Below are 23,554 nucleotides of genomic sequence, written 5' to 3'. Positions count from 1 at the left end.
GGAAGATTTAAGGGTTTAGTTTTGGGTAAGGTTAGGGAATTGCTGGGCGTCCTAGGTTTTTGATGGGTTGAAGGCAGTTACAGGTTTGATGTGGAGAAGGCAATCATAGAGGAGCCAAATCTTGGAGAATCTGACGTCATTTCGGTACCGGTCACTGTTCTTGAAGTTTCTGATGCAGTCTCGGAGTAAGTCACTAAGATTCAGACCTGAATTGTTGGAAGTTTCTAGGCCTTTGCGAATGGACCTGGAATTGCGAGAGTTAATTGGTGAGATAGTGAAAAGAAAATTTGTGCAGGTGTGTGAGTGTGAGAGAGGAAAAGAGATGAGAAGAATCATAAACGTAATAGACAACTCTGGGTGGAGAAGGATTGGATCTGGTTGTTAAAAAAAATTGAGATAATTTTTATTTTTGGGATTTTCTGGGTTTTTAATGAAGAAAATGAATTGATGATGAAGATTGTTGAAGATGATGAGAACTCTTATGAATTTTCTGGGTTTTTAATTTTTTTCACCCATAAAGCGTTAGTTTCTCACGGAAGTGTAACGAAAAACCAATTTTGCAACCAGGTGTAAACTTCAGGGATGGTTTTTGCTAATTTTGAAGTTTAGGGACGATTTTCGCAGGAAGGCCAAAGTTGGGGGACCAAAAGTGCAATTAAACCTTATAATAAATAGTTTTTGTCATGAAGGATTTGGATCCTTGAGCCCTCCTGCTTGCGCATAAAACAACTGATCATCATTAATTGCTAAACTTTTTTTATTAATTAATTTTTCATACAACAATCTTAGCCTTTAGAAATAAAATTTAATGGTCAAGAATCAAGATCCTGCATGAGGGAAGATGCAGACAATCTTGATCCATTTTCGTGAATCATACCTCTAGTAGTGATATTTAGACATTCTAAATAGTTGGACACCCTATAAACAAGTAAAAATTTGGGAAAACTCAGGAGAGGCTCACTTAAAAGTAGGAGGAGTGTTAGTGGATTCTTTTTGGGAGGGTTGTCCACCAACTGATTGGATGCAGAGGGATTCAAATCATCGACTTATGAAAATGTGACAGTTAATTCGAGAACATGTGGTAAATGTGCCAACCAAATGTAGTGAGTTCAAGAGAGTTATGATACCATTCTTATATTATGATTATGACTAAATTTCTTTCCATTGAGGTGATATGCAACTATGCAAGTTGAAAATCAATAATAGTAAGTTGTCAATTCAGGTTGCCATGCAGTGAATTCCCACAATTTTTGAAATGATTACTGAATCCCGATCCTGGAATAATACACTAGTCTACAAAATATCCATGTATTTATATGTCATCACATGATTCAGAATTTGCATCAGAGCACATAATTCTTTCATCCTAAAGCACTAGAAAAAATTGGCAAATATAAACGAGAACACACAACTGAAATAACTATAAATATGTACTCAGTTCACAAAGTACACTGACATAATTTAAATAATATACTAGTCTTATCTAATCAGCTGAACAAAAAGGAGCATCAGCATGGTGGTGGTGATTGGAATGCAGTCCCGGTTTTTGACGAATGCCCTGCATCTTAAGTTTTTCCATTTCCATTTGAAATAGCTCGACATTTGTAACTTGTCCATGAGTCTCTTCAAGTATATCAAGAATGGTAGTGGTAAAACCCCCATATAACCTGTGTTGGTTAGGAGGAGTAGTGGTTGTGGAAGAAGCTACCCCTAGTGGGGGAAAGAACAATTCGGGTATATCGTAGAAAGGAAAGATGGCCTTCATCTGACCACCTTGGAAAGCATTGAAGAGAATTACACATGAATTTGGAATGCTGCTCTTCCTCATTGGAAAAATGGACTTTAAAAGCCCTGACAACATATGCACCTTCTTCAGAACAGTTACAGGATACAAACCGGTGGGTGTAAAACCCTTATAATCGGTAGAGACAAAGCGAACATTGTGCTTTACACAAAATCTTTCTGAGTCTCCTCGTACATATGTTGGAATTCCCTTACTACAACACACAGAATTTTCAGCAGCATCAGGTTCAATTAGGCAATCAGAGACCATTGTCAGGGTACAACCCTTACTGCAGGCAATGTTTAGAAGTGTCCTGAAATGATCATCTGTTTGCAAGCAAACAACCAAATATTAAATAAATATTGAACGACGACAGAAGCTTTCTAATTTATGAAAATAAAAATTAGGGTTTGTTTGTTTGAAAAGCAAGTTGTGTGAGTGAATGTCGCTCAAGTAGTAAGAGCTAAGAGACATAAGAGTTTGAGAAGGCACGACGAAGGGTTCGTGAATGTGAATGGTTTACTGACCTCCGATGAATTGTTTATCAGAGCTAGTGATAGAGAATTGATAGCAGCCATGGGCGATGATGTGGATGAAGAGGGTGTCACCTGGGTTAGCATGCTCAACTAAATGACATGCCTCGGCTCGAATGTTGAACTCAGTGGGCTGAGTGTAGGTCCGTGATTCATCTTCCTCTTGAATCAAGAGAGTGATGTTGTCCTCTGGAAACCCTCGAAGATCCATGGGGAATTTCTTCATCCTCAATATCTTCCCTTTCACATCATCACTATTGTTCATCCATGGGTGCTTCAATCCAATCAATACAGCTTTCTACGTCGAAAGATATTGATTGTTTTCAAATTAGGATTGTTAGGTGAAGACTATGTATCACCCATGGGGACATTGGTGTCCCCCAAAATTTTGATGTGAGATTACCAATATATCCCTTAAGCATTTTGGCGGTTTATAACCTCATGTAGTTGGCTGCTTCAATCCAATCAATACATATTCTCCGTGCAACGTACGGGTAAAAAACACTAGTAAAGTAATGGTATCATTTTTAATCACAATATTTTTTTGAAACTTTTTTAATCACAATTTAAAAGAACTAAAATATCCTAGCCGTTTTAAAAGAAATAATATTTGAAAAAAATGACATTTTTCTCAAAAAAAAAAAAACAAAACAAATTGTGTTTGTTATTTTCCATTAATTATGACATATTAAGGAACCGGTAACATTATAAATCACAAGGTCAAATTATCCTAGCCGTTAGAAATTATCTCAATTTAAAAAATACTCATTTTTTCCAAAAATTAAAAAACATTGTTTGGCTCACTCTCTCGTTCAGTCACTCTAGTCTCTGCATCTTCAACGCCATTCTTGAAGGTTTTTTTCTTGTTTCCAGGTATCACAACCTATTCAAATTGTATCTCCTTTCTATTCTTCCCTTCATGAGGCTTTTCTCATTGTAACCATATCTCTTCTTTGTTTCATGTTTGCAGTCAAAGAGATCACATTGTCTGAGGGATGAAGAAAACTTTGTTAGTATCATCAGACTTCAGGTCCAAGAGAAAATATCTACAGTGTATTAATGATGTGGCATTGATGCTACAAGTTCTTCTGGGTGTGTGTCATTTCCTAAGAAAAAACATTTTCACTCTAGTGAATTTGAATGAGTCGCCAAATCATCTCACTCTCGTGTCCGCTAGTCAAGAGTCAAATGCAAGGAACATAAAGTCCCATCTACTGACAATGGCTCAGAATTGTCAAAAAGGAGACGTCATTCTATTGTATTTGTCAGGGCATTCAGGGGTTTGCTTTGGGGAACCCATCTTTTTTGGTAGCGATGGATGTTGCGTGAGAGGTAATGGTTTTACTTTTACATAATAATGTTTGTATTGATGGGTTAATGTTTGAATTGGGTTTTCCATCAAGTTAATGTTTGTATTGAACTAACAATAACTAGATGTAAACCCGCACGTTGCGCGGACATATATTAATATTTTCTTAGCAAATTTTTTTTTGATGGAAACAAAATAATTTTTATAAAACATAAAGAAAATGGTAAGAATTATAAAATAGTAAATTAACATATTAATTGTTTCAATACTTATAGTATTTGATAATAATTACGTTCAAAAAAGAAAGATAATAATTAAAAGTTTACTTAGAAATAGAATTAACAATAGTTTATGCAACTAACTTAACTACACATTTTTAAAGAAACTTAGTTAACTAAAAGTAATGTTAATGAATAAAAGATATAATTTAATCTTTTCATAGTATTAGTTTTACTAAATATATCAATACATTTCATAAAATATTGTGAGCATTTGTGCGCGCGCGCATATATATATATATATATATATATATATATATATATATATATATATATATATATATATATATATATATATATAAGGATATATCTTATAATAAAGGTGTTCTTATATGAGAACATGAGAATAAATCATGACCGTCAGATCTTATCATGAATAGTTAAGATTAAAACATGAAGTCATGTGACTTTTTTAAAAAGTCACATGACATTTTTAAGTGATCATGTGATCACTAAATTGTTTTAATCTTGACCATCCATGATTAGATCTGACAGTCACGATTTATTCTCATGTTCTCATATAAGAATCTCTTTCTCACATGATACATCCCCTATATATATATATATTAAACATGTAATATATGTTGGTTATATAAACATGCATTATAAGTGTTTTATATATACATACATTATATGTTTTCTGAATGAAAACACAGACTCTATGAGATATAATCTAAAAGTGTCTAGATATATTTTGATTTTATATCTATAAATATGGAAAAAAAAATTATATACAAATAATATATTTTTATAGAATAATTATCAATAAATAGAATTGTGATTTACTATTATTTTATTAATTTAGAAAGGGCTAAATATGGAAATTGATATTAAATTTTTATATTTAAATTATTATCCAATAATCTGAATAATTTTTATCAAACTATAAATAGACTTTCTTGTATTATCACGAAGAACGCAATATATTAAAAACAATTCTACTGATGAAGCACTTTTGTTCCTAGTAATCGATTTTTTTCCCATTCAAATGGATATATTACTTACTATTTGTGTCATCAATAACTTAATGACGGTTGAGGTCGTTCGTAACTTACCAACGACTATTACCGTCGCTAAGTTACCAATGACTTTTAAAAATCGTTTGTAAATATTGCTGAGTGAACGGCGAAGGGTTCGTGAATGTGAATGGTTTACTGACCTCCGATGAATTGTTTATCAGAGCTAGTGATAGAGAATGGATAGCAGCCATGGGCGATGATGTGGATGAAGAAGGTGTCACCTGGGTTAGCATGCTCAACTAAATGGCATGCCTCGGCTCGAATGTTGAACTTAGTGGGCTGAGTGTAGGTTCGTGATTCATCTTCCTCTTGAATCAAGAGAGTGATGTTGTCCTCTGGAAACCCTCGAAGATCCATGGGGAATTTCTTCATCCTCAATATCTTCCCTTTCACATCATCACTGTTGTTCATCCATGGGTGCTTCAATCCAATCAATACAACTTTCTTCGTTGAAAGATATTGATTGTTTTCAAATTAGGATTGTTAGGTGAAGACTATGTATCACCCATGGGGACATTGGTGTCCCCCAAAATTTTGATGTGAGATTACCAATATATCCCTTAAGCATTTTGGCGGTTTATAACCTCCTGTAGCTGGCTGCTATTTTTTTTTTTTTATCTTCTTCCTCTATTATTTCTTCTTTCGTTCCTTCTCATTTTTTATGGGTTCATGTTTCTTTTCAATCAAAACATACAACTCAACAATATCATTTAAAAGAACTACACAAGAGAATGATTGGATCCAAAGCCACCGATAGAAAATTCAAAATTGACAAAAATAAAACCCAGTTATTGAACTTGCTGAATTTTTCAACTGCATAAAGAAGAAACAATATAAAGAAAACAAATTTGGGTGGCACCTAAGAAGATGACAATAGAAAAATAGATGAAATGTCATCATCCAAAAACAGATCTGCATCAATAGATCTTGTACTTCTAGATCTAAACACTAAAAATAAGTCAAGAGGAGACCACGAACCAAAAAATGAAACACAAATCTGGAATCATCATGAGGAAGAGAAAGGAAGAATCGGAGCTCTGTGCATGTAGCACACCAGCGATTTCACTGCAGAGCAGAACAACAGTGGTTGTGCATGTAGCATTTAGTGAGGAATCCTTAAGGGACACCACAAAGGCCGTCGAGGATCTTCGATTGGTCGCGAATGACGTTTACAATGGAGCCTCACGTCGAGTATGGTGCCACGACGGCGAAGGAGGTACTTGATGTGGGCGGGTATTTGGGTGAGATTTCTAGACTTGAGCAAAGGGGTACGGGGGTGGGGGCGCGAGGGGTGGGGTGATGGGTGGCCGTGGGAGGTGGAAGTACTCAACGTTGTTGCTGCGTCGTGGGCGAAAAAGGACCAGGTTGGGCAGAGGAGGAAGAAGGTGGTTGTGGAGTTGGGATGAAGAGTTTTTTTTTTTTTTTCAAGTGAAGAAGAAGTCAGAGTTTTTAAAAATTAGTATTTTGGTCACTTTGTTACTTCAATCCAAACATTCAATTACTTATTTCTGTTCATAGTATACCCACTTTTTTTTTTCATTAGATATATATGATATTTTCAATTATTAGATTTTTTTTAATATTATATCAACGATGGAAATTAAAGAGGGCATTGGATGTCCCCTTTTTATAAAAGTTTTTTTTCATGGGGCACCGGTGCAAAGGGAGACACCGTAGACTTCCATGTTGTCCACCAAAGTGTGATTAGTTATCTCCTATTTCATAGTCATTAATATTGAGAGTTTTTTTTTTCTCCATATAAGTTCGTTTAGAACTGGAAAAGAAGAAATATGAGAAAAATAAAGGAAGAAACAAAAGATCGAGAAATAACAAATATCATTATTGATGGAAAAAAATGAATTTTTTTTTGCCAATGATATGGAAGATAAAAAGGAATTAATGAATCAAAACCTTTATTTGTCGGTGATTAATTGATCACTAAGAGCATCTCCAATGCTAGTTCTTATTTCTTAGTTCTTAACACTATTCACGTGGGCCCGTACTGCTACATGTGCTTAAGCAACTCTATGGAGATTTTGCTCCAACCATGAGTTCTTAGTTTTTAGCACTATTCATTTGGTCCCACAATATTATTATAGTAGTAATATTTTTTACTTTCATATAATTTTGATTTAAATTTAAACGTAAATTTAATATTTAAATTAAATGAATGGATGAATGAGAGAGAAAAAATTAACTTTTCATGCTAAGAACTCAAAAAGTAAAACATCTTATATAAAAACCTAATTCTTATTTTTAAGAACTAAGAACTCCACGTCATCTCCTCCAATGGTTAAGAACTCAGTTCTTAGTTCTTAACTCAAAAATAAGAACTAAAAAAATATCATATCATGGACATGGACGGTCAAGTTGTGAAGAGTGGAGTGTACTATCAATGTTGATAGGTGTCAAGATGTTATTGGGTATACAATGTGCTTCCCGCCCTTGTGAAGAGTGGGTTTGAGTGAGTGTACTATCAATGTTGTGCTTCTGGTGCCTGCAACCCCTTTTAATTAAGATAAACCCGAAAACACCCTCCTAACCTCCCTATTACGATACATGATAATTTTCGGTCAATCAAATCAAATATTCATTTAATCTGATTCTTATCCTCAACAATTAATTAGGATTATTTCTCATGAAAGATAGAAAAAGAAGCAAGGGCATTTGTGGAAACATGAAGAGAACAGACACTGTCACACGATTACGGTCCTTGGCGTAGTCAACCGCGGTTTTGGATTTTGTTCACTCACTCTCCCTCCTCTTTTTCAACTCTCTCTCTCTCTCTCTCTCTCTCTCTTTTTTTCAATTTCTATTTTCCTTTTTGTTCTGTTCGGGTTTTTATATTGTTGAAGAGAAAAAAATAGTCCGTGGACCTTTTGCTGAAGATTTTCAGGTCAGACCATGCAAAATCCCCCTTTTCATTTTCAGATCTGCCACCACATTTTTCAGAATTTACATTTCTTTGCTTTTTCATTGGTTCAACATGTTTCATGTCTTGTTTATGGGGGTTTGGTTTCTACAGATAATTAGATGACACATGAGTTTGGTGTTAAGCTAATTTATTTTTGTAGGTTGCTTCTTAATTTCCCCATATTTCTTGATCATTTTGATGGTTTGGTTATGGATTGTGTGAGACATGGGTTTGACTTGTTTGGTCCTTATAGTCTTTGAACTATTGCAGAAAAATTGAATGAATTTTAATTTATGCTCATTTTGATGTAATGCTAAAACATGGATTCAGATGATTTGCATTCTTTCCTTGTGCTTGTTGGTTGTTTTGGTCATTGCAATTGTATACAGGATTTGTTTTATGTTAAAATGATATATTGATTTAGTAATTTGCTGGGGTTCAGATTCTGCTGCGTTTCGAAAGGAGTTCGTTGTACTATGGCCAGTGACTCTCTTGTGATCTCCAATGGCCATGACAATGGCAATTTAGAGCTGAGTCCACAGAGGACTTACCAAGCTGTAGTGATTGCGACCCCGGACATGGGCATTTCCAAAGATGGAAAATTGCCCTGGGCATTGCCTACTGATCAAAAGTTTTTTGAGGAGATCACTACAAAAACATCTGATCCTGGGAAGAAGAATGCTGTTGTCATGGGTAGGAAATCATGGGAGGCCATCCCTCCTGAGAAAAGGCCTCTCTGTGGTCGCCTTAATGTTGTGCTGACTCGCTCGGGTAGCTTTGATATTGCAACAGCGGAGAATGTTGTTATTTGTGGAAGTGTGTCTTCTGCCATGGAACTGTTAGCTTCTTCTCCTTACAGCATGTCAATTGAGAAAGTGTTTCTTACCGGAGGTGGCGAGATTTTTAGGTATATACATTGTTTAATCTTCTTTCTTTTCCTCTATTAATCTTTCCTGTCATAAGCATATTAAGATATTTCTTCATTGTAGCTGATGATTTTAATGTACAGAGAGGCTCTTAATGCTCCTGGATGTGAAGCTGTCCATATTACAGAAATTGAAGCAAGCATCGAGTGTGACACTTTCATGCCTCGAGTTGATTTCTCTGTATTTCATCCATGGTACTCATCTTTTCCTTTGGTGGAAAACAACATCCGCTATTCTTTCAACACCTATGTGCGTGTAAGGAGTTCTGCAGAAGAATCCCTTGGTCAGAATACTGATCCAAGTTTTGATAGTGATTCAGACTCTCTAAAATTTGAGGTCAAGAAATTTTCTTTTCTTCCTAAAATGATTTTTGAGAGTCATGAGGAGTACAAGTATCTTAGGTTGGTTCAAGAAATCATTTCTGAAGGTACAGTTAAGGATGACAGGACTGGGACTGGTACCTTGTCAAAATTTGGTTGCCAGGTAACATTTGAATTTGATTGGTTTTTTGAGGAATTGCTTTACTTTATATGCTGATTTCCTTCCCTGTAATTCCACAGATGAGGTTTAATCTCCGCAGAAGCTTTCCACTTCTAACAACTAAGGTATATGCAAATTTTGGTTTGAGATTTGTATAATAATCGACCGTGCATAGTAATGTGTTTTCTGTATGCTCCTATTCTTCTTATATTTTTTCATGTAGTTATTGTTTGTTGTTTTGTTTGTTACCTTGTATCGTTCTTAGGTAAGACTGTATCTATTTTACATTTTGACATAAAAAGATAACATGACTTCTTCATTTGGTTTGTAGAAAGTATTTTGGCGAGGGGTTGTTGAAGAGCTTCTTTGGTTTATCAGTGGCTCAACGAGTGCCAAGGTAATGATATATTTTGACCATCTTTCTGCACGTATAAATTGTTATTGATCAAAAGTATATAATATGATTGGATTCTTATGAATATACACGAGTAAATAAATTTAGTCTATCTTATTCCCGATGTCTTACTAGTTAATACAGAATGTCAAGATATTAAAAAATAAAATATGTGCTATGTGTTTTCTAGGATCATGAAGAGTTTGTTGAAGCTTTTCTTGGTTCTTTACTGATTTTTTTTTTAACGTTTAGTGACGTTAATACAGAATGTCAAGATATTAAGAAAATAAAATATGTGCTATGTGTTTTCTAGGATCATGAAGAGTTTGTTGAAGCTTTTCTTGGTTCTTTACTGATTTTTTTTTAACGTTTAGTGACGATTTAAAAGGCTGGCTTATGAAGCTCTTAACTCACAAAGATGCTCGCTCATATCTGTCACTGTATTAAAGAATTTCTAGTCTCACTAGTTTTCAAGTTGAGTAAAATTTTGACATTATATACTGATGGCTATTACAGATGTTCATGGAGTTTATTTTGTATACTGAAAATTTAGTAGTCTCTTTGTTATTGAATATGAATGGTTTGATGATGGCATGATAAACACCTGTTTGTCACATTGTTTCTGCATTTATTCCATAAAAATATGTGCTTCTGGACCAAAGTTCTTTTAAAGTGCTGCAGGCATGAGGTCTTTCTTTTAGGTTCACAAAGAATGTCTTATTGGTTCGTCATATACGAGTGTGGTAAATTGTATTCTGAAAACTTGTTATATACAGGTGCTGCAAGAAAAAGGCATTCATATATGGGATGGCAATGCATCCAGGGAATACCTTGATAGGCAAGCATGAATATCAACTTATTTATATATAAATTGCAAATATTTCTTTTCCATGAAGTTATTAACCGGCTTGACCTTTTAAATTACAGCATTGGTTTGACAGAAAGGGAGGAGGGTGACTTAGGGCCTGTCTATGGGTTTCAGTGGAGGCACTTTGGCGCTAGGTAGGTGGATTGCACCTTTATCTCTGTCGGTCTTGGATTAAACTTTGTTTTATGGGATTAATTAGCTCTTTGCTTCCCTTCTTACATTTGATAGGTATACTAACATGCATGATGACTACTCCGGCAAAGGATTTGATCAGCTTTTAGATGTTATTAACAAGATAAAGCATAATCCTGATGATCGACGGATCATTCTCTCAGCTTGGAATCCATCTGATCTTAAGTTGATGGCACTTCCTCCTTGCCACATGTTTGCGCAGGTCTGCAGCTATATTTGAGTTTCTCTTTTAAAGGTATCCTCACCCTCCTCTCTCCTTCTCTCTAAGTTTTTCCTGCTTCCTTTTTTTTCATGCAGTTCTATGTAGCAAATGGGGAGTTGTCATGTCAAATGTATCAGCGATCTGCGGATATGGGCCTGGGCGTGCCATTTAATATTGCATCTTATGCGCTCTTGACATGCATGATTGCTCATGTTTGTGGTATGCAAATTATGCCAGCTTTTGCTAGACTTACATATTTATCCAGATGTACCTTAAGTCTTTACTTTCATGGGTTTAATAGGGATTTGTCATTTTGTCCCATTATTCCTACACCTAGTTTTTGCAATTATTTTTACACTAGTCATGTTTCTCCTTATCTCCTTTAGATCACTCATCCCATAATTCTTTCTCTTCCCTTCCTGTCTCCTATGTGTAAAAATAAAGGAAATAAAATAAAGTAAAAATCTCTGTTAATTGAATAATTAATTGAGGACAAACTTAATATTGAAAGAAAATCAGCATCACATATTGGACTAATCACTCCTTATTTGATGTCCTTTCCTTGCCAGACCTAGTTCCGGGTGATTTTATCCATGTTATTGGGGATGCACATGTTTACCGCAATCATGTGAAGCCTTTGCAGGAACAGCTCCAGAACCTGCCAAGACCTTTTCCGGTATGTGTTCATGTTTAAGAAAATCATCTGATTTAATGTATGCATACAAAATATTTACCTTAAGGCTCTCTTTTTAATTGTTCTTTCCTTGTTGACTACCTTAACTTCGATCAGATTTTGAAGATAAATCCAAAGAAGAAAGATATAGATTCTTTTGAGGCTACTGATTTCAAGCTCATAGGCTATGATCCTCACCAGAAGATCCAAATGAAGATGGCTGTTTAGGAATCTTGAAGATTCTCAGCCCCATCCAGGCTGTTATGCTTTTTGAAATAAGGCAAGTGACACACACACTCATCTTACACACATATATCTTTTTATATGATTATTCATGTAAAGGAGATTTATATAATGTGGCTGAGAGAGACTCGTCACCTGGGAAGTAACGCAAACTAAAATATCACTATTCAGGATCTTTTTGAACTATTTTTGACTTAACTGTTAAACTAAGATCTAGCTTTTCAAAAAAATTGTTCCCTAACCTAAAAGATTTGAAAACCAATTTCACTGAGAGTTATTTGCTTTCTGAGTTAAAAGCACACACTAAATACATTATCAAGGTTTCTATTTTTAGTGAATTTATATGATAATGCATTGGTAATGTACGATACTTTTTTCAAATATATCTAGGCTCTGGTTTTATGTGCCATACTCTGTTCTTCATACTGAAGCATGTTATTTTCAATGTTTCAGGCATAACCAACCATAGGAGGTTTATGTTAAATTATAAAAGAAGACTAGTTGGACACACTTCAAACTTTTCTGATGTTACTATTGGGAATCCTTTAGTTCCACATGTTGTATCGTGGCTCTAAGGTGATTTAGGTTAACTGTGTTTAAATTTCTTTCCAATATAGACGCTCTGATATACTTTTGAGGGATCAGCAACTTGACGTTTTAACATTAGAGATGTTTTGTGGGGAGAAGATAGAGCTAAATGACCTATTTTTTGTTTGATGATCTTCGTGATTTCTATTTTTTCATTTGCCTATAGCTTATGACCTGTTTATAAACTGTTTTAAATTTATTTTCATAAGTTGTTCAGATTAGCTTATAAATAATTATTTATACAAAACTAAGCCTATTTTGAGGTAATAACCTATGATGATTGATGACAACAATGGAGGGTGTCAAGCATCAATGATGTTGGTTGGTATCAGGTGATTGAGGTGATGGATGATGTTAACCTTGATGAATGGTGATGAAGGGCTGCGGTGGAAGTGGAGGATGTGAGGTTGTAATGGCAATAGTGGAAGGTGGCAACAATGTTGGTGGAGGGTATCAAGCGGTGGATGATGTTGAGTGATTAGGGAGATATTGGAGGTTGTGGCGGTGAATGTGTCAGAGCAATGAGGGAGGGTGGTGGTGATAATGATAGAAGATTGTAAGCGATGATTATAGCAGCGGAAGCTGGAGCCTGGAGGGTGGTGTTTTTTTTTTTTGATAGGCAAATGTTAGTTGTTACTAATATTAGTAAATTAGTCATCTTCAGGGTTCGAACCCTGGATCCTTCACCCTTCATGATGGGTGTGAAGGGTGATAGTGGAAAGGTCAGCAATGGTGCTGGAAGGTGTTAGGTGATTATATGTGTGGGAGGACTATGCGGCAAAGAGAGTTGGAAGATAAAATGAAAAGAAAGGAAGTGAACAATTACAATGTGATGGAAAAAGAAGAAAAAGGAAATGAGAAAAAGTATGTGTGAAAAATGTATTATTAGTGACATAGTGAGCTTTCATATATTAAAGAATCTCTATCTTAATAGGCCAATATATTCGCGCCACTCAAATTCTCTGTCCCATTTTACTGGAATCTTTATCTTGTTCATTAAATATGTATATAATTCTTAACAGACAATATTATATTTTTTAATTAGCATTATTTGATTATTTCAATTGTTTTTTTAATCAGAACAACAAAGGTGTGGAAATAAGGCTTCTGCTTTGTGACAAAGATGGATTCGTCTTTTCACTTTTCTAGAAGAGACAGTGAGTTCATAGTGGAAATGCTTTGTTGCCATGTAGGTTTTTCTTTTGAAATTTAAGTAACGCACTTGACTTGAGAACTTTGACACCAAGAACATTCCTTCCCCAAAATTGAATTTGAAATACATATTATCATAATTACATGTTTGGATCAACTTATTCTTCTTAGAATTAGTTATGAATTATTCACATGAGCTTTTCTCAGAATTAATTTTAGCTTTAAAATCAAATATAGAAGAATTTTTAAACATGCAGTAATTTGGAACCAAAGAATAGTATCTCCTGTGCCTCCCGGAAGTTCTCTAATCTGTTTACCACTCACTGTAACTGATAAAGAATCAGAATACCATTGATGGTGGGACTGAATTGACAATCACCAACTAACTGTATGATGTAGGAACTCTAGTTGCACACTTATTACGATTTGATTCATTAAAATGCTTAGAAGATGACATATTGCATTAACATGCTCAGAATAAGATGACAACAATTTTGGATAGGAGGCTGCTTGATTTATTTGCCATTGAAAAATTAAAGTAGTTTTCATAGTAAATCTGATAATGAGTTGATGATGAAGTGAACTAGATCTTTGAAATTTTGAGTGACTATGACAAACCCAGGGAGAGACTAGATAGTGGTAAGACCTAAGGTGATAATTGAACTGAAAATCTAATGTCATGACAAAACTTAGAAGAAAATAAAAGGTTACACTGTAAAAACAGAAAACATAAAGAGTGATTGTATGTGGACATATGATTTCTGGGGGACATTCAATCGACATGGATTTAGCAAACTGCCGCAAACATTAGCGGCTGTTGAAAAATATTGCTAAGCCATATCTCGATTGCATGTCACCAGACACATTAGCGAAACATTAATGAACCTAAACTTGCAATAGCAACTTATATTACAAATTGAAGATACAACATTACCATGACACTAAGTACTCCAACCATTCAGAACCATATACATACACTCTTATTTAGTACTTTATTTACTTGTTTTATTCACATACTGCTTCTTAAACTAATAGAGAAGCTTCTTCTCTGCGGATCCTCTGTTCCTTGGCAATGAAAGCCTCTACAATGCGACGAAACTCCTCGTTGCTCATTTCATCCTCAGCAGGAGAAGCTTCAATGCTTTTCCTTCCATTCTCAGTCTCACACCTTCGTAGCACATGATGTGGTTTGCTTAGAACCTCTGTCTCACACCTTCTATAATCCTTCTTCACCTTCAAACCAAAATTGGCCTCCTCTGTTTTGGTTCTCTGTTTCTCTGACCATTTGATCTTCCCTTCATCAAATTTCCCACTCTTTATGATATAACCAGTTTCCACTGTTCTTGGAAATATTTCTTTGTTTTCTGGGTAATTCTCGATTTCTCCATTGATTCTCTGACTCTCGACTCCATCCTCTGTTCTTATCCTCTGGTTCTTCATACCATAGCCAGTTTCCACTGTGCTTTCACAGATTTCGTTATTTTCTAGGAATTTATTGATTTCTCCATTGATCATGGTATAACCAGATTCCCCTATGCTTGAAAAATTTTCATTATTCTCTGGGGACTTCTCAATTTCTCCATTGATTATCCTATTTTCAATGTCCTCCTCTGTTCTTATGCTCTGTTTTTCTCGGTACTTTGTTGTGCTTTTCTGCAGAAACTCCTGGTACAGATCAGGTTCTGTTTGAACAACGTTTTCTGCAGAACCCTGAGCTGAGAATTGACCATACTGCGCAAACAGCGTGATGATTATGGCGTTTCCGATCAGAAAAACAAAGCGAGGGCTATTCATGAAGAGTGAGAACTCTCTTAAGTACTCGCTAGTGTTCCTCACTGAACCTGGAAGCTTCATAGAGAATCTTGAGACCAAGACCACAAGAACACACACCTCAATGATCCGTAACAAGCTCGTGATCCTTCGAAGCTTGTCGTGTTTAAGGATTGCGTTGGCTCTCCCTGCTTGGAGGTTGTTGAAACTGAAGGAATCCATTTTTTGTTGGTTATTTGATAAGAAAATGAAATAGCTTGTGTTTCTCACTCGTAGGGGAATGGAAGCTCGTCTATTGGTGCAAGAGAAACTATGTATCTGAAAGCTGACAACAGTGTAAGTGCAGAAACAGGGGACACTGAATCGGTTTCTACACTCGGAAGCATGAAAACAGAGTAAAGAAAGTGAGAGGTTTGGATGAGAATTTGAGACACAGAAAGTAAGGAGTGTGAGGGAATTTTATACGATGTGTGGTTGGACAGAGAGGCAGAACAGGGTGGTTTTGTTTGTTTATTTCAAAGGAAGAAATGCTTAAATTCCACTTTGCCTCTTCAGATTGGGTAGTATTCCACCTCTTATTTATAGACAGGAATCCAATCTTTTTCAAGAAATGAAATAAAGTTTCTCAATATTCTATTATCTACTCAATGGGTTAATCATTCTTATAAACATAATACAAAATCATATCTTCCATCAATAACTTAAACTTGTATGATAATTTTAGTTTATGAAATAGTTTGAGAACTTGTATGACCGAAGTGGTCGAAGGCTCAATCCCTCACCTGGGGTTTTAAATTTAGGTTGAGGCTGCAATTGCCGCTGCATTGCGGAATTGCAGAAAATGTGGGGGAACCCCAATTCCCCAATTCCATCGCGGAATCGCCCATCACAAAGTTAGAGCTTCAGCCAACGAGACATCGACCTTCCCTTCCTATCTAGATGTCGCAAAAGCTAGAGGATCAACCGCAACAGTTATGAAACTTATTCTCTCAATACTTGAAGATCACATTATGTGAGTCGATATCCTCAACAAATCATTCTTTCAATGAAGTAGATCATCATTGTTGGCTAGCACCTAAAATATATAATCTGAGGGGGGAAAATGTGATGCAAATATGCAATGGTTTCAATTATTTTGCAAGAAAGAAAATAAAAACTTTGCAATCATGACGACTTTATAACATTTTATACTTAAATTTGTGAATAATTTTTTAGATAGTATTAAAAAAAAAGGCTTAATTGCACTTTTGGTCCCCCAACTTTGGCCCTCCTGCGAAAATCGTCCCCAAACTTTAAAATTAGCAAAAAACATCCCTAACGTTTACACCCGGTTGCAAAAATGGTCTACCGTCAAATTCCATCCAATATTTAACGAATTCTGGGATAAAAATTAATAAAAGATAAGAAAATAAAACAAAAACCTAGAAATTTATGAATGTTCATGTTCTTGAAAGATATGGGTTCTAAATCTCTTATCTCTTCAACCCAAAACCCAGATGCAATGAACTCAATTACCCAAAATACATGAAACCCAAATACATAATTCAAACATTTTGACCGACAAATACATTTCAAAGATCTGGGTTCTAAATCTTTTCTCGGATTCGAAGAGATATACCTAGTTTATGGGTTTTTTTTGCGGTTTCAACCCGTTGTTCCCTTCCAAGGGCGAAGAGGCACCTCTCTGTCACCGCCGTCACACCTCTTCTCTCCAAAATCCATATCTGATGAAGATCTCTGATTGTTCATGCAAATATAGCAGTGGCCGCTCCAATCTCCCCCTCGAACCTTCACCCAACGTAACAACGACGACCAAGTGTGAAGCATTTGCCCAGATCGCAGAGGAGGTGATGGGTTGAGGATGATGATGGCTGGGGGTTTTGAGATGGCAGTGCTTGCATCTTTATCAGACACGGCAGAGCAGAAAGAGGTTCCGTGGTGACTATGGCTGATTCCGGTGACAGAGCTTGAGGCCGGAGAGGACGAGGCGATGCAACAGATCTGACGAGGTGCGTGGCGGTGGCGATTTAGAAGGGATCTGGCTTTTTTTTTTTGAATGAGTTTCCATGGGTTAACTCTGTTTCTTTGCTTTTTTTCCTGATGATGTTTGAGTAGCTGTGTGAGGTTGAGGGTGTATTTTCTGCTTGATTTCATGAATATTGTTGGGTGGTTTTTTTTAGCCTTGTTGGTGATTTTTTGGGTGGATTTTCATTTGCCATTGGTAATGGTAATTAGTTTTTAGTGGTGGTGTTCAGAGACTTCGAGTTGATTCCTGCCTGTGATTCTTCATGATAAATCTGATGGCAATTTCAATTTCATGAAGGTGAAAGCTGTTGTTGTTGTTGTTCTGTCTGCTGGACTGTTGCTCGTCCCTAAGGGAGTAAGGGCTTTGATAAGTATGAATTGAAGTGAAAGATGAGTGGGAGGTGGTGGGTTTTGGGTTGGTGCTGGAAAATTTAAATTTAATACTGTAGATTCAATTAACTTAATTAAAATTATCATAAGTTAATTTTTTTTATTGATATACGATAGTGATTTTTGGATGAGAAAGCTTTGATTTACTCATTTATATGAAGATGAACGAAAAATGGGATGAAGATGATGAATTTCTGGGTTTTTAATATGAAGATGATGAATGTTTGAGACACTAAAATTTTTTAATTAATTTTTTGAGGAATATTCCGTTAGTTTTTGGATGGAATTGGACGAAAAACCAATTTTGCAACCGGGTGTAAACGTTAGGGACATTTTTTTGCTAATTTTAAAGTTTGAGGATGATTTTCGCAGGAAGGCTATAGTTGGGGGACCAAATGTGCAATTAAGCCTAAAAAAAATCAATCACCTATACATAAATAATCTGCGAATAGAAAAAACTCCTTAGTCAGCCCCTACCGCTTAGTGCGCTGACCGTGGGGCAAGGGATTAGTCTCACGGCTGTCGGCTGTGTGGATACCTTGGTCAAGACCAAAAAAATAATCTTCACCCAAAGTTTCCGAGGACTACTATTGTTGATCATGCTTCTCACCACTTTACCTAACAGAGCTATGTTTGCAAGTGTCATAACTCTAACTCTCAGCCCTCCATGCAGTTTCTCTGGTGTAACCGTATGCTAGTTTATCAAGTGCCATCATCCCTTTCCATAACCCTTCGACCATATAAACCTTCTCATTATCTGGTTTATACGATTAAACAATCATATGTGCACTTGTTGGGCTCCTCCACCAAATGGGTATATGAAGCTTAACGTGGATGGCTTGCTTTTGCATCAAGTCAAGGATATAAAACGATTATGTGTGAAGTTGACTGCGAATAGCTCTTAATTACTTTGGAGGATATAGACAACTTGTGTTTCTTCCCGATAGCTAAGGAAATCAACAATTTGATGACGAAGTATTGGTTAGTGTCTCTTTAACACATTTCTCGTGAGTGCAATTCTCAGGGTGATTGTAATGATAAGTTTGGTGTCCACTCTCCTCGGCCATGTGTTCATGTGCTTGATATTCCTTTCTTTGAGTTAAGAGACTCCTTTTTGATTCCATAGTTTTTTGTGTAGTTGTGTAATTTTCTGAAGAATTAAAAAAAATTGTACCCTAAAAAAATCGAATAATTCATTTATTTTTTTAAATTAAATATATAGGATATACCTAGAATATACATATATTTTTTATTCATCTAGAAAGAGTATATCTCAAGACACTACACGCACACGTAACTATGTATGATGATTAATTAAAAAAAAAACTATGTATGCTGATTATTCCAAAAAAAGACTACTATGATGATGATATCAATATATACCACTAATTAGATTAAGAAATACTATAATTAACAATTTTCTTTGTATTAAATTGATATGTAATTTCATTACTTTTAAGTGACTATTTCTTCTCTTTGGCTATATGTGGATTGATGAAATATAATGGAGGAAAGCATAATGAAATATTATAAAACGGAATGAAGCGGAACATAATGAGTTAGAAATCTCACTCTATTGTTTAAGTATTTTATGATGTGGTAGAATAAATTTACCATTTCATTATTTGGGTAATGGATGAAACATAAAGAATTGTAACTTTTTATTCCAATTATACCCTTGAGATTATCATTAAATTGCTAAATAATTAACTTATATTTATGTGTTGAACTATTGTTTATTTTATCAACTTGTGATTAACTTTTTCTTTCTTCCGTGAATCTCTTTCCTCCAATTGCTTATACTTTAATTGGTGGATAGTTTACAATACCTTTTATCAAATTAGTCTTGAAGCATGTCGATTTCAAGCATCTTGCTTGCATAGCAAACGTAGGTTGAAGCACGTCAGCGGAAACAGAGCGCAAAAGAGAAGTAAAATAGCCAAAATAGCAAAATGATAATTTTATAAAAAGGTAAAACTCCAAGCCCACTCCATACTCGGAAATTGGATGGGAAGCGAAATAAGAAAAATCAATGGGATGAGATGTGTTCCGGGAACCCTGACCGGGGACGGACAGGGGACCTAGGACAGGGCCGGACCCACCAAAAGTCCCAGATAAGGGGCCGTTTGGGGGAAGCCAAGAGCCCCCTACTCCCGAGCCCCACCACTAAGGGTGAGGACAAGGAACCCGGGGCCCACTACATAGGGGTTGACCTAGGCCAACTACCCTAGGGGTAGGTTGGCTGGTGCAGGTCCGTAGGGCCCCCCAGACCGTTGGATCACTGTTCCTCTGCAGGGGATCCAACGGTGATCCATGCCCCCATGTACGAGCCATGCATGACGTTGCATGGCTCCAACCCTAATCCTGCCTCTCCTATATAAAGGGAACACTCCTTCTATCTAAAGGTAACGTATTCTCTCCATCTTCACCATTCTTTCAACTCCCCTCACTGACTTTAGCATCGGAGTGTCTTGCAGGAGCCCCTTCCGGGACCTTGCCTACTTGGAGCGTCTTCAACACGTCCAGATCCCTCTTCTCCTACCCCTTGTCAACGGGTAGCTTGGTCTCTCCCAGATCAATTGGCGCCGTCTGTGGGGATCTGGTAAAACTCTTCCCAGCACCGCGTGCCTTCGCCTCAAGTCATCAACCAGCAAGCTATGGTAGAGACACGTCAGACATCACGCCGGCCTGCACCAACTTCTGAGGGCCATGTGGAGACCATCAACGAAACTACGGATCGCAGAACCCCCCTCCTCCTCCCCAACACCCTCCTCCCCCGACTCCTCAACCGCAGCCACCCCACTCACCGGAACCCGCAGCCATTACCCCGCATGCGGCCCACGAGGCACTCTGCCGCTTGGAGGCTCGCATCCGGGCAATGGAAGAGGACAACGGGGCTGGGCGAGAGCAAGCCCGTAGTATGAGAATCCGAGACGCTCAAGAAGAGATTCACATGCTCCGCGCCCGCCTCCGACAACTGGAGGAGCAGGAAACTTGATCGCGCCCCCCGCCAGCGTTTTCGCAGGAAGAGGAGACGACCGGGGGCCCGATCCAACCCCCCTACTACCAGGAAGCACGTCGCAGGGCGCCCGCGGCCGAACGGGTGGCTAGCCATACACCACGGAGACGCTACTCTCCCCGCAGAAGCCCCACCCCGACCCGGGACCAGACGCACAACCGCCCCAGGTCCAGCAACGCACTTGTCACCTACCCAGCGCCGATCGGAGGCCCCCTATCCCCTGAGATTATGGCGTTTCCTTTCCCTCAGGGGTGGGCACGGCCCAAAGTGAAGCTCTACGAGGGAGACACCGACCCGCAGGAACACGTGAACTTCTTCGTGGGCGCGATGCAGTATGCTGGGGCCAGCGACCCTTTATACTGCCGCTGCTTCCCCATGAGCCTTGGAAAAGGACCCATGAACTGGTTCCAGAATTTACCGAGCAACTCACTGCACGACTGGAACGGAGTTGTGTCATGTTTTTTAGCCCAGTATTCCTCGGTGCGCAGCATACCGAAGACCGCGCAGACTTTGGCCTTGGTTAAGCAGAAGGAGAAGGAGTCTCTGAAGGCATTTCTCAATCGGTTCAACAAGGAGGCCGGTGATATCACCGGACTCCTCCCCGACACAAGGTTGGTCCTGGCTACCGCAGCCCTTGCGCCAGGACCGTTCCTGACCTCTCTGGACGGCAAGCCCGCCAACACTCTGGAGGAATTCCTAGCTCGAGCAGAAAAATTCATAAACATGGAGGATGCCGCGACCCTAAGAGCCGCGAGTCAGACGCTCGCGATCAAAGGACCGCCGAAGTTGAAGGAAAATAAGGACCAACCTTCGACCCGAGAGTCCCGACGGAAGGGTCAGGACGAACGGAAGTCGAAGCGAAAGAAGTACGATAGTTATACCCCACTGAACTCCTCCCTTTCACGCATCCTGAGGGAGAAAGCCTCCACCGACCTCAGAGACCGTCCCCCCCCACTCCTGACGAGAGGCGACAAGCTGGATTCTAAGAGATTCTGTGAGTTCCACGACAGCCCGGGTCACAACACTGACGAGTGCCTGAACCTCAAGGACAAGGTGGAAGAACTAATCAGAGCAGGACGACTGTCCAGGTATGTAGCTGTGTCGACGGGGGCCCTCCAGCGCCCGCGCTCGCCACCCCCAAGACGGTCACCGACCCCTCCAAGACACCGAGACCGGTCTCCTCCCAAACGCCGATCGGTGGAACGTCGCGACAGGTCTCCTCCGCGTCGCCACAGCCCCGAGCGTCGCCGGAGCCCCGAGCGTCGCCGGAGCCCCGAGCGTCGCGGACGCAGCCGGGAACGGCGAAGAAGCCCCGACCGCCACGGCCAGGATGAAGTCAGAAGACAACACGGGAATAATCTAGTCAGCGTCGGCTCAATAGGAGGAGGATGGGCCGCAGGCGGTCCCACCAACAACAGCCGGAAAAGGAGTACTCGCGTCATCATGTCAGCGGCTGGACGGCCCCGACCAGGGTCCCTCCACCCCCCAAGGCAGAAGGTGGCCATAACCTTCACAGAGGACGATTACGGCGAGGACACCGGCGAAGAAGATGACCCCATCGTCATTGAAGCTCTGATCGGCAACGGTAAGATCCGAAGGACACTCATCGATACAGGTAGTTCGGCGGACATTATGTTTTATGATGCTTATAAGAGCTTAGGGCTATCGGTGAAAGACCTGCTCCCCTACGACCATGATTTGGTTGGGTTCACAGGGGACAGAGTCCTACCCTTAGGATATTTTGATACTTGCCTTTCCTTGGGAGATTACAGAATTTGCAGGACTATAAAAGCCCGCTTTCTGGTGGTGGAGTGTCCGACGGCGTACAACGCCATTCTGGGCAGGCTAAGCCTCAACACTTTCAGGGCGATCATATCCACCCACCACCTGATGTTGAAGTACCCCTGGGCAGGAAGGGCGGTACCAGTACGCGGCAATCTAGAAATGGCGAGGAGCTGCTACAACTCCAGCTGCAGACTGGCCAGGGAGGAAAGGAAGAAGAAGAAGTCCAAAGTGCACGACCAGCAGAACAACTTTCACGTTCAACACACCAGTTTCATGACCGACCTTGACCCCCGCGTGGACCAGTCTAGAGACGACCAACGCCTCAAACCCGACGGGGAGTCCCACCCCATCCAGGTCGGTCCCCTTCCAGAGAACACTACCAACATAGCTCGGGACCTTCCCCGAGACCTCTCCAAACGAATGGAAAAATTGCTACTTTCCAATGGGAAGCTGTTTGCCTGGTCGTCAGCCGACATGCCCGGCATTGACCCCGCCTTCTGTAGCCACAGACTTTCCGTCGACCGGAAGTTCAAACCAGTTGCTCAGAAGAAGAGGCAGATGAGCGCTGAGAAGCAGTAGGTTATCCAGCAACAGACCACAGAGTTGCTTCAGGCCGGGATCATTCGGGAGGTCAAGTACACGACCTGGCTCTCCAATGTGATCTTAGTCAAGAAAGCAAATAGGAAGTGGCGCATGTGCGTCGACTACACTGACCTCAACAAGGCTTGCCCCAAGGACCCGTTTCCCCTACCGAGCATTGATGCGCTGGTCGACAATTCCTCGGGATACGAATACCTCTCTCTTATGGATGCCTATTCAGGCTACAACCAGATTCCCATGCATAGGGACGATGAAGAGAAAACTGCCTTCATCACCGACCGGGGCACCTACTGTTACACGATGCTGCCCTTCGGCCTCAAGAACGCAGTGGCGACCTACCAACGAATGATGACCCGAATCTTCGGGGACCTAATGGGAAAATCGGTCGAAGTCTACATTGAAGATATTATA

General features: G+C 38.9%; 4 protein-coding genes across 8 annotated transcripts; 2 read left to right on the top strand and 2 right to left on the bottom strand.

The window, feature by feature from the left end:
• Window positions 1-1,483: 1,483 nt before the first annotated feature.
• On the bottom strand, window positions 1,484-5,333 carry LOC130745034 (uncharacterized). The gene is made up of 3 exons (XM_057597184.1): window positions 5,175-5,333; window positions 2,311-2,614; window positions 1,484-2,109 (listed from the first exon to the last, which is right to left on the bottom strand). Exons 1-3 carry the CDS (start codon window positions 5,331-5,333, stop codon window positions 1,484-1,486), a joined length of 1,089 nt encoding a protein of 362 aa, XP_057453167.1.
• Window positions 5,334-7,658: 2,325 nt separating this feature from the next.
• LOC130747500 (bifunctional dihydrofolate reductase-thymidylate synthase-like) lies at window positions 7,659-13,711 on the top strand. 5 transcript variants are annotated; one of them, XM_057600451.1, is made up of 13 exons: window positions 7,864-7,996; window positions 8,279-8,743; window positions 8,846-9,245; window positions 9,323-9,367; window positions 9,574-9,639; window positions 10,413-10,474; window positions 10,564-10,638; window positions 10,733-10,898; window positions 10,994-11,117; window positions 11,468-11,574; window positions 11,689-11,851; window positions 12,268-12,390; window positions 13,483-13,711. In XM_057600451.1, exons 1-11 carry the CDS (start codon window positions 7,956-7,958, stop codon window positions 11,797-11,799), a joined length of 1,662 nt encoding a protein of 553 aa, XP_057456434.1. In that variant the 5' UTR covers window positions 7,864-7,955; the 3' UTR covers window positions 11,800-11,851; window positions 12,268-12,390; window positions 13,483-13,711. The 5 variants fall into 5 exon arrangements, with proteins under 5 accessions (XP_057456436.1, XP_057456437.1, XP_057456435.1 ...); XM_057600453.1 differs by lacking the exons at window positions 7,864-7,996; window positions 13,483-13,711 and adding an exon at window positions 7,659-7,818 and having other exon boundaries at window positions 12,268-12,536; XM_057600454.1 differs by lacking the exon at window positions 13,483-13,711 and having other exon boundaries at window positions 7,858-7,992; window positions 12,268-12,536.
• Window positions 13,712-14,434: 723 nt separating this feature from the next.
• On the bottom strand, window positions 14,435-15,890 carry LOC130747501 (uncharacterized). Its single transcript, XM_057600455.1, has one exon. It carries the CDS (start codon window positions 15,544-15,546, stop codon window positions 14,578-14,580), a length of 969 nt encoding a protein of 322 aa, XP_057456438.1. The 5' UTR covers window positions 15,547-15,890; the 3' UTR covers window positions 14,435-14,577.
• Window positions 15,891-20,986: 5,096 nt separating this feature from the next.
• LOC130745033 (uncharacterized) lies at window positions 20,987-23,122 on the top strand. The gene has a single exon (XM_057597183.1). The coding sequence runs from the start codon at window positions 20,987-20,989 to the stop codon at window positions 23,120-23,122; it is 2,136 nt and encodes a 711-aa protein (XP_057453166.1).
• Window positions 23,123-23,554: the final 432 nt, after the last annotated feature.

This window comes from Lotus japonicus, chromosome 3 (genome assembly GCF_012489685.1).
Source record: "Lotus japonicus ecotype B-129 chromosome 3, LjGifu_v1.2".
Classification (NCBI taxonomy): Eukaryota; Viridiplantae; Streptophyta; class Magnoliopsida; order Fabales; family Fabaceae; genus Lotus; species Lotus japonicus.
This window is presented reverse-complemented; position numbering and strand designations above follow the sequence as displayed.